The sequence below is a fragment of the Dipodomys merriami genome, unplaced genomic scaffold, assembly GCF_024711535.1.
Source record: "Dipodomys merriami isolate MVZ:Mamm:240054 unplaced genomic scaffold, mDipMer1.0.p SCAF_57, whole genome shotgun sequence".
Taxonomy (NCBI): Eukaryota; Metazoa; Chordata; class Mammalia; order Rodentia; family Heteromyidae; genus Dipodomys; species Dipodomys merriami.
Window position 1 is genome coordinate 3,738,945 of NW_027206146.1, and position 10,358 is coordinate 3,749,302.

General features: G+C 43.4%; 1 protein-coding gene across 1 annotated transcript; it reads right to left on the reverse strand.

The window, feature by feature from the left end:
* Positions 1–895: 895 nt before the first annotated feature.
* Positions 896–1,708, reverse strand: LOC138812437 (vomeronasal type-1 receptor 4-like). Its single transcript, XM_070000381.1, has one exon. It carries the CDS (start codon positions 1,706–1,708, stop codon positions 896–898), a length of 813 nt encoding a protein of 270 aa, XP_069856482.1.
* Between the last annotated feature and the right edge of the window lie 8,650 nt (positions 1,709–10,358).

A 10,358-nucleotide genomic window follows, 5' to 3' on the forward strand; every position in this document is an offset into this window, starting at 1 on the left:
GCTTTGAAATGTGATCCTTTGATCTCGCCTCCTCATGAACTCAGAACTCAGGCATTAATCATCACACCCAGCTGCTATTTTTTTCTTTATTTTTTTTATTGTGAGAATACCCTACAGAGGAGTTACAATTATATGGGAAAGATAACCAGTACATCTCTTATCAAGCATTGTTGCCTCCTCTTTGTTTCTCCTTCCTATCCGTTCCCATACTCCAGCCCTCCCCCAAACTTATTCCCCCCCACACCAAACTTGTAAAGTTCATTTTTCAACATAACGACTGTACATCTCATTGTTGCAATGGGTCCACCTGTATCCTAGTTTAATGAGTTGTTTTTTCCCTTCCACTCCACAAAATATACCAACATCAAATACAGTGAAAGCATGGGTTATACTGTGTGGGAAGAACATACAAAGCAACATAGAAATCATCTTATAAATATGTTAGAAACAATTGCCACCTGCTATTTTCTTTCCAACTACTTTCTTCTCCAGAACAGAAGGGGATTTAAGAATTATTAGTTTCATTGCATAGGGAACTATTAAGAAAGAAAGAAAAAAATCAAAAGACTCAAAATGGAATTAGGAAAACATGTAAAGTGAGTTTAAACAGTTTATCTTGTATTTGATACGACTACCATTTAATGGGTGAGATTCTCTGGAAAAAGTTGACATGACCTAATAAGCATTATTTCAAAATCTAACATTTCCTCTTTCATATAATTTTGTGGGCCAGCACAATAGAGACAGATGAACACACACAGAGATATATAGCACACAAATGTGCAGATGTGGACCTGTGTGCACACTTCTATCTCTCAGCAGATGACTTTTATCTAGGTATGGAGATTGTTGAATAGACAAGCAAAGTTCAGCAGAGATGCAAGCTTGGTGGTCCTCAGTGGAGGACCAAATTCTTCTTCTTTGTACAGGTGAAGAGGAGGCTGCAGGGTGTGGAGTGTACACTCATGAGCAGGAAAGGGCTGAGTGATGGGAAACCGCCCATAGCAAAGACCGTAATATGGTGCAGCACTGGGCTGGGGTTGTAAATCACAGACAAGCAAATCTGACAGATGCAGGACAAAGTATAAAAGGAGACAAAGGCGCTCAACAGGAAGAGGATGATTATGGTAGCTCTGGACTCGAGAGAGGCTCTGGTGGAGACACTGATCCTCTGGATGTGTCGCATTCTCTGCTTGTGTCTGAACAGGATAAAAAGCATGGAAGTACTGGCCCAGAGCATGAACCCCAGACATAGAATATCAGGCAATGATAGCAGGGCCATATACAGCACATCAGCAGCTGGGTCGTGACGCACGGAAGAACAGTATCCATAGGCCTTAAAGCTCGTCATGTTTTCGTATGCTTTGGGTCCAGTGATGAACTTGATATTAACAATGCTCACCAGGAGGAAAACCCCCCAGCTGAGGTAGAGGGTGGAAACAATGTGCTTGTGGGCTCTCCCCTTCAGCCCTGCCCACCTGGAGTGCCCCTGGCTGATGCTGACAGCAAGGAAGATGCTCAGGGAGCAAGTGCTAACAATCGACACCCCCCTGCCCACTCGGTGAAGATAGAAGACTATTTTGCACTCCACATCACTGAAGAAATTTCTCCAGCCCCAAGCCGCCATGGTTTGGGGAACAGCCCTACACAGAAGACTTAGGAAGTTGCCCACAATTAAGTGCCTCAGAATCAAGTCTGTGGCTCTCATCCTGTTCCCCATGCAGGAAAGGAATAGACAATGGGAGAGAAGAGACAAATTACCTACAAACCAAACCACAGTCTGGGCTAAGAGGATCACCCCCATAAACACATGAGCACCTCCCATCCTCTCTGTACCTTGAGTCTCATTCAGAGGCCCTGGCTTAGGAAACTGAGGCCTGCATGGTGCCAAGGGAACACAATATTCTCCTTCCAGCATTCACACCACTGGAAATTATTTCCTACTGTCTCTCATGTATTAGGAAAAATCCCATTCTATTCATCCATCGGGAAGAGGAAGATGGCATGTTCAGCGAAATGTGTGAACCTGGAGAAATAGCATTAAGGGAAGGTGAGTCTGGTTCTGAGGTGAAGGCGGCTGCATTTCTCCTCTGTAGAATCAGATCTAAGATTCTAAACAAGCAAGGCCCTAGTGGTTCAAGCCTGTAATCCTAGCTACTCAGGGGCTGACACTTTGGATTCCCAATTCAAAGCCAACCAGAGAAGGAAAGCCTGTGAGATTATTCTTTCCAGTTAAGACTAGCAAACTGAAAGTAGATATGTGGCACAAAGTGGTAGAGGCCTAGTCTTGAGCAAAAAGGGCTCAAGGAACATGGGCAAGACTCACGTCCAAGCTCTCTGACTAACTAAAGAAAGAAACTTGACACATGTCTGACATGTTCCCAGGGTCACCATGCACTTACACTTCAATACCCTGGCTGCAGGAGTGGGTCCCAGGTGTCATCCTTTCCTCAACTCGGAGCCCATATTTCACAGAAGAAATACCAGGAAGATGAACCAGGTCTGCATTGGGTTGTTGCAGGTTATGAAGGAGGTAGATCACAGAGACAGAGAGGGGGCAATTTTAGGGTCAAATGCCATGTGAGAGTCGCTGATGTGAACACATCATCCCAAGCCCCTAGACAATCAGGATTCCTCCTAACTTGTCATAAACCACGACAGACTCTGTGAGAGGAGACAAAGTTAGGAACCAACAGGACTTGAGGGTGAGGGGCCTGGAACCCCTGTTCTTTTCACTGTTCTAGCCCATTCCTATCCTTCCCTGTTTCTTTGTTATGCAACCGGGTTCAATCAAGAATCCCTGCTCTCAAGGTGATACCTTACCCAGAGTGTGGAATCTGGGGTCTCTCCTGCAGGCTGCGCCTCTCCAGTGGCAGTGAACACAAGTGCTCGCCTCTTCTCTCAGGATGTGTATGACAGGGCGGTCATTTCTGAGATGCACATGGGCACTTCAGAGCTGCAGAGGGCTCCTTAGATAGGGATCCAGGAGGGCCGCAGCTGAGGACGTCTCCCTCGAGAGCAGTGATTTTCCCTTCATCTGGTGTAGCAAGCCAAGTTCCCAGTAAACTTTTTCTTTTCCCCATGTGACAATTATCAAGACACTTTTCACTTTCTCGTGGGTGCTTCTCCAGGGGGCAGGGGAGGGGTGCAGTCGCTTACCTCTCCTGGATCCCAGTAGGCCAGTAGCAGACACTGAGGCCCAACTTGAAATGACTGTCTGTAAACAACCTCAGCGGTATGTAAGCCATGTGTCCCCAAAGTTCCTTACCCAATGTGTCCCTTCCCTTTTAATTTTTTCAGGTCTGAGACTTGAACTCAGGGCTTGGGCACTGTTCCTGAGCTGCTTTTGCTCAAGGCTAGCACTCTACCATTGGCGCCACAGCACCACTTCTAGCTTTTTCTATGTATGTGCTGCTGAGGAATTGATCCCAGGGCTTCATGCATGCTAGGAAAGCACTCCACCACTGAGCCACCTTCCCAGCCCTCCTCATCTCAGTCTCCTTTTCTTTTATATCATATCTGCTGTTAGAAAAGAAAAATGGAACCCTGTACTGATGCAATCTCTGGAGCCTGATATCAGAGAATCAAGGTTCAAAGCCACCATGGTGAAGAAAGCCCATGAGATTCTTATCTCCCATTCTTATCTCCACTCTCTGGTGGTAGACTGCCAGTCTGGAATAAAAGAGCTCATCATCAGCATCCAGGCCCAAAGTTTAAACACCTGGACTGGCACAAAAAAAAAAAGAAAGAAAATAGAATGAGACCTTCCTGTACTGGAGTTTCTTTGGCAATAATGGCCATTTTTTTCTAAAAATGTTTTCATCCCTAGAGACCCCATTTGGAGATTAGGGGTAAGCATTTCCTGCATATTCCTGAAAGCATGGTGATGAGTGATCTCTTTTCATGCCTGGTCATTTCGGGGGAGGTAACTTCATTCTCTAATTCCCTAGTCATTTTCATCACTATCAGTGGTGATTTTGAAGCAGAAATTTGTCACTGTGCTCAGGAGAGGATCAGCAGTGACTCCTCACCCTGGGTGTCTGGTCTACCTCATTGCATGTTACTTCATTCCTCACCTGGACCCTTCTGGTCTTGCTGACTATTCCTCTGCCCTGTTCTTGTCTGTTTCAAGAAAATGCATTTGCCTTTTTGTGTCTGACTTCTTGCATTTTCCACAGTCATCTGTAGTTCTACAGTTGTGGCAGCACATGACAGGATTTCCTTATTGTTCCTGGCCTAGTCATACTTTGTGATGGAAATAGACTACATCTTTTTTTGTGAAACATCTTTTTATTAAACCACAAAACAGAAATGCAACACAATTCTAAATATTTGTACAATTAATTCACAAAGGGGATTCAAAATGGTTGCAGTATGACTATTACATCTTCATATAGTTAATGTCATCTACGAAATCATATACTAACACATAAGATTATCCAATCATTAAAGTAGTTCAAATCTAGTAACCATAAGCTATATTAGTGGATCTTGTTTCCTAGTATAATATCTTAATATTACCTCTGATATTTGTTGGGAGCCGACAGTAAAGTTCTAATATTATCTTGACCCCTGTGCTCACTTGAAGGCACGTACAAGGAGCTGGCTAACTTAGAAAACACCAGGTGCCCGGGATTGCTTTGCTATGTCTGCAGAGTTTGTTTTACTTTCTACCAGTTGACCTTGTCTGGCTTTACTGCACTCTGTTTTTACTGAAATTTTCCTTGTTTTTCTGGACTATTGTAACCTTATGTTACCTCTTGACTTCTAATAGTATATTTTAGGGAAAGTTAAAAATAAACGGTGCTGCAGTCTTGAGCTGCAGACTTCCCGACCCCATGCTTTGTACTATGTCTTTATTTTTCTCCTCCTTACCCCCAAATTCAGGATTCTCTTTGGTTGCCGGCAGGCTCCGGCAAGTGGCACCCGATTAGGGACCTGAAAACCTGGAATCAAGGCAGAGGACCCCGCTAAGGTAAGAGGACACACCCGGAAAAAGAGAGTGGGTGAAAGTATAGTTGGGAGTAAGAAATTATGGGGCACGTTAAGAGCCATACTTTATATGTACAGACTCTTAAGCGCAGGCTTCAACCTCGATGAGTGAAAGTTGGACAGAGGCAGTTAGAGAGTTTCATTCGCTTTGTCAAGGAAGTATGCCCCTGGTTCCCAGAGGGAGGAACCATTAGTTTAGAAACTTAACAAAAAAAAGTGGATAAAATGATTCAGTGACACTATGATGAAAATGGCGTGTAAGTTAAAACATTGCTGCTTTGTGATTGTCTGGTATCTGTGTTGCCTGCAGGTTCTGTATTGGAGTTGGCAAGAGTCTTGGCGGACACACTATAAGACAGCCAACTGCCCCTGGGAAAAACGTCCCCAGATCCTCATCAAGGTAAACTATCCAGTAGTGTGGACATTTGGGCCTGTCTGTAGTCCCGCACTTTCTGTCTGACAGTCTACAACGCGCATGTTGTAAATTTGTTTTGTCTCAATGTTTGTGTGTATGTATTTTGGAATTCTTGGAATGTTTCTTCTCTCAGATTCATCCTGATGCGAGAGCCCTGAGGAGGCTGGCTAACACCCCCTTTTAATATCTGTTTCTCTCTAGCTCCTTCTTTTTTACTTATACTTTAAACTGACCCCCTTTCTACCCTTCACTGCCACCTCCTCCACTCTCTCTGGATCCAGAAGTAGGGAAGTAGTGGGGGGTGAAAAACCTGGAAGATCTAACAATAACTTACAAGGGCTGGCAAGGAGAACGTGCAGCCTGATAAAAATGCCACTGACCACTTGCAAGTGACACCAGCAAGATCTTAGCCTCAGGTCTTGGCACAGGGGGTCTGAGTATGGGGGAGAGCCTGTCAGTCTGGGGGGACAGGCACTAGGCACTTCATTCCCTTGCCCCAAGATGACTGGGAATTCTCCTCCACCTTGGAAGGCCCCTGGGTCAACGTTTGCAGGAATCTAAAAGAAAAGTCCTCCAGAGGTGAGTAGAGGAGGTTCGAGTCCCCTGGTCAGTGGATTTGAGTCCCACTTGTGAATGGTGGTGAGATGTTGCCCCATTCACTGAAACCTGATTTTGTCTTTGTGGCCACTTGTCTGTCTTGTTTACTTCAGTGTGTTTTATTTTCTATGTTTTCTGAGGTAGGGATAAACTGGGGCCCATTAGCCCCCCACTCAGCATTTGGTTGTTATCTGGTCTAGTTCTGTTTTAGAATTTGTACCAGTTTTAAATGTATGTACAACTGATTTTGATTTTTTGTGTGCTTTAAGGTCTGTGTGTGTTTTGTATGTATTTGTGAACATGTTTAATATACAGATTATCAGCATGCTGTAAGAATTGGGTGAGATTAAGTTTAAAATTTAAAAGGTTATGAGGTTTGGACATCACCAAAAATTTTAAAGAATTTTCACATTGTTTTAAAGGACCTTTTAAGGATTCTTTAACTTCAAAAATTAAAAAATCTGATATTTTAAAATGCATAAGGCTGTTTACACTGTAATCAAGTTATCTGGCTTAACAAAAATGCCTTGGCTGTTTGGAATTTCTTTCCCTTGGCTAAAATTTGGGATAAATATTAGAAGTTTAAATATAAAAGTTTGTTTAACACTGTCAAATACATTATCTGTTGTATCTGTCTAAAACTGTGTATTTTCATTCAAAAACCAAGAGATAAGAAAAGGAAAATCTTAAAAACCAACATAAGACCTATCTTTAAGGGTAAGGGGTACACAGGCAAAAGTGCAGTTCAGCTGGTCATACATGGTGGGAAGGGCCATGGGAGGAGTCCACACATGGTAAAAGAGGTCAAGCGGGCACAAACGCAGTTCATGTTACCTAAAGAGTGAGACTAGGTGTGTGCCCATTCCATAGGAAGGGCCAAGTGGCCCAGCTTTGTTCTGTCCTTTTTCTCTACAGATAAATACAAGAAACATGATAGGAAAAATTAGTGATGTGATGGTCTGATTAGTATTGCTAAAACTGCCCCGTCGACTTAAAAAGAGGGTTAAAAATGTATTTGTATAATGTGACTTGCTTTCAATGATGTTTTACAATTAGGATATGTATTTAAAAGTCATAATTGTGTTAAGTGTAGCTTCTTGGTACAGGGAGGGTGATTGTAATTCTTGCATTAAGGAAAAATTGTCATTTGAGTTTAAAAGTTTTACTGTGTACCTGTTTTAAAACAAGCAGCCAAGAGACAATGAGTGACACTTGCCCTCAAGATTTTAAGGGATTTTTTCAATGTAACTAAAAACTAAAATATAAAAGAATAAAAGAGTATAATAGGAGTCTTAAAAAAATTACCAATGGATTTCTGGATATAAAGTTTAAAAGTAAAATTGTTCTTAACATTTGCCTCAAAGTGGAAATATTAAGATTACCAAAATAATTGCTTAATTGCGATTCTAGTTTGCTCTTATACGTTTTTTAAGTTTCCAACAAACCTAGAGCAAAGCACAGAGGATTCTTACAAGTTTGTCAGATGTAACTTTGGCTCTTAATAAGTTTCAGGTAAGAGCATGCTTAAAAGCTACTTCTATTTGGCCACCTTGGTGCTTTTAATTGGAGTAAAGTGGCCTTTTATAAGACTCATTGATCTGCAAACTGGTTCAAAGCCAGCCCCTGCAGAAAAAGGTCCCTGTGAGAATGTCACCGCTACTCAGAAGAGTTTCTTTGGGACTCAAAGTGGCAGAGTGCTAGCCTTGAGCTGTAAAGCTGAGGGACAGCACTCAGGCCCCGAGTTCAAGTCCAGCGATCAGCTAAGAGAATGTAAATCAGGCATTTATCCCAGTTTAGAGAAGATCCTCCTGAAACAAGAGCAATGGAGGAGCATCCAGAGGAGTAAGCCACTGCTTGGATGGTAGAAATGTCAGATCCTAGAGTCTTTTGTGCGTGGCCCTTCAAAAATTGGTCAGAGCCAGGAGGTCATGGGTAGATAGGTTGTAAGCATTCCTCATGTCCATGACTATCTACATTGTAGGGACAGAAACTTGTTAGTAGTCTGTGATAGTACTAAAAAGCTAAAGTTATAAAATGTGGGGGATGGTTTAAATCCCAACCCCTTTATGTGCCAAAAGCCCTAATTGACATTAACTTTTGAGTTAACACCAGCTACATGAAATTTATCTCTTCAAGGAAAAAGTTTGTAAACCTAAGAGTGTGTTTCTATTAACATCTGTCTAAAGGCCTGTACAAGTGACTTAGGCATTGTTAGGGTCACTAGAGGTCACATTCCTAAAGATGCTATTACAAACCAGAGTGCTAAACAAACTACACTGCTGTAGCCAAAAAAAAAAAGTCTGTTCATTTGTCAAAAGATAAAATATTGTTCTTAATGACATCTAACCCTGGTAATCTCTTGTAAAATAGACTAAGGTTATAGGTTCCTGGTTGGGTATGATCAACCCCCTGAATCAGCTTGAAGAAGTTACAGAAGATGAATCTTCACCCATCATCCCCTTTTTAGAACAAGGGACCAGAGACATAAAAAAAAAAATTGGCAAAATAGACAGAAGCAAAAGACATGGAAAACAGTAGTACAGGCCTGAGCCTCTATACCTGCCTAGAAAATCAGCCCTATTAAAAGAACTATCTAGTTAAAAAGGTTTTCATCTTGGTAAATTGTTCTGGGCTATTGTCAAAATAGTCTTAAAAACTAGTGGAGCCAGGGGTGGGGGGCTGGGTCTCCTTACAGGTTCTGAGTGCTGGGGTTTGCACTCTCCATATCAGCACCACTTCCTTGTATGTCCTTTGCTTTGCTGTTCCATGGGTGTCCCATGTAGCTCTGGGGGCTCCCATCATGGGGCTGAGTTGCGGGCTGGGGGGTTTCTCCATTTATCGCAGTCGGCAGGTCTGACACCGGTACCTCAGGAGGCTTCTGGGTTATCTGCAGGCAGCCCCCAGTGTCTCTGGGACTCCAGTAGCCCCCGGCGGTGGGTTGACTTGCTGCAGGTGCCGGGCGGCTTTGGCGGGATGAAGCCTCTCTGCTCTGGAGAGTGAGGGGTGGGGTTGGGATCTTCGTGGAGATTCCCAGCTGGTTGGTTTCTCTGTGGCGATCAGCAGGTCTGCAAACCGGTACCATAGGCAGCTTCTGCGCAGGTGATCTGCAGGCAGCCCCCTGTGTCTGTAGGACTACAGCAGCCCCCACTGGGCCGGCTGTCTACAGCTTGGTGTGCTGCTGTGTGGACAGTGAAGGTTGGGGGAGGGGTCTTCACTCTTCTCTGTTCTGAAATTCTTTTCCTCTCTTTTTTTTTTTTTGTTATTTTCCACCTCCTGTTTTTCTCTGAATGTTCGTCTTTTTGTTATTGTTGGTCTCTTGGGGAGATTAAGCGTTGGAACTCGAACTCGCTTTTTGGTTGAGGAGAGCTATGGCATTTCCCTACTGCCCAGTTGCCATCTTGGTCTCCCCCACCCACCCCCTACCCCCGGCCTCTACACAGTTATATGTCATAGACCGTGATAGACAATTTGCTCCAGGAAAGTTAGAATGAACTTTTGACTTTAAATGAGCCTCATTATTCTACAATACTGTGATATTCGGGAAATTATGTAATCACTTAATCACAATTAAAAACAAAAAAGAACCTGGGGAAGGTAGGGAGGGAAGGGATGGTAGGGAAAAACGATGGAGGAGGTAACAATGCGCAATAGGAAGTGTAGCATTACCTTGCTCATGTAAATGTAACCCTCTGGATAGTATCTTTACAATAAAATTTTTTTAAAAAAATTAGTGGGGCTGGGTGATGGTGGCTCAAGCCTGTAATCCTAGCTACTCAGGAGGCTGAGATCTGAGGATCACAGTTCAAAGCCAGCCCAGGCAGGAGAGACTGTGAAACTCCTATCTCCAATAAACCACCAGAAAACCGGAAGTGGCTCTGTAGCTTAAGTGGTAGAGTGCTCACCTTGAGCTGAAGTACTAAGGGACAGTGCCCAGGCCCAGAGTTCAAGCCCCATGACCGACAAAAAAAAAAAAAAAAACAAGTGCGGCCACAGCCTGCCAAGCCTATGTATTACTTGTATCCTTAACCAGTCTGTGTAGAAACTTACAGCTCAGCACAAGGTATGACAGTCCCTTTAAGCCACTGAGAGACCCTGCTGCTACTGCTGTTACAGCCTGACAGTCACCTGGAGGAAGTCTACATTGTTACCCTAACCACCTTCACCGTGGAAAAAATAGACTAAACTCCTGCCTGATTCCATTTTTTGGATGGCCTCTCTTTGTCCATGTTACCATATACCTACTCTAATTTTATTATGGCTACTCCTCTTGCCGGGGAGACTAGCAAACATTGTATTGCTCCTTCCCTACACTGCTTTCCCACTATGGGACTTCCTAAACATATGTCGGACAACC

Excerpts from the sequence above, each read along its gene's own strand:
- LOC138812437 (XM_070000381.1), bottom strand. The coding sequence starts at position 1,708 with ATGAGAGCCACAGACTTGATTCTGAGGCACTTAATTGTGGGCAACTTC.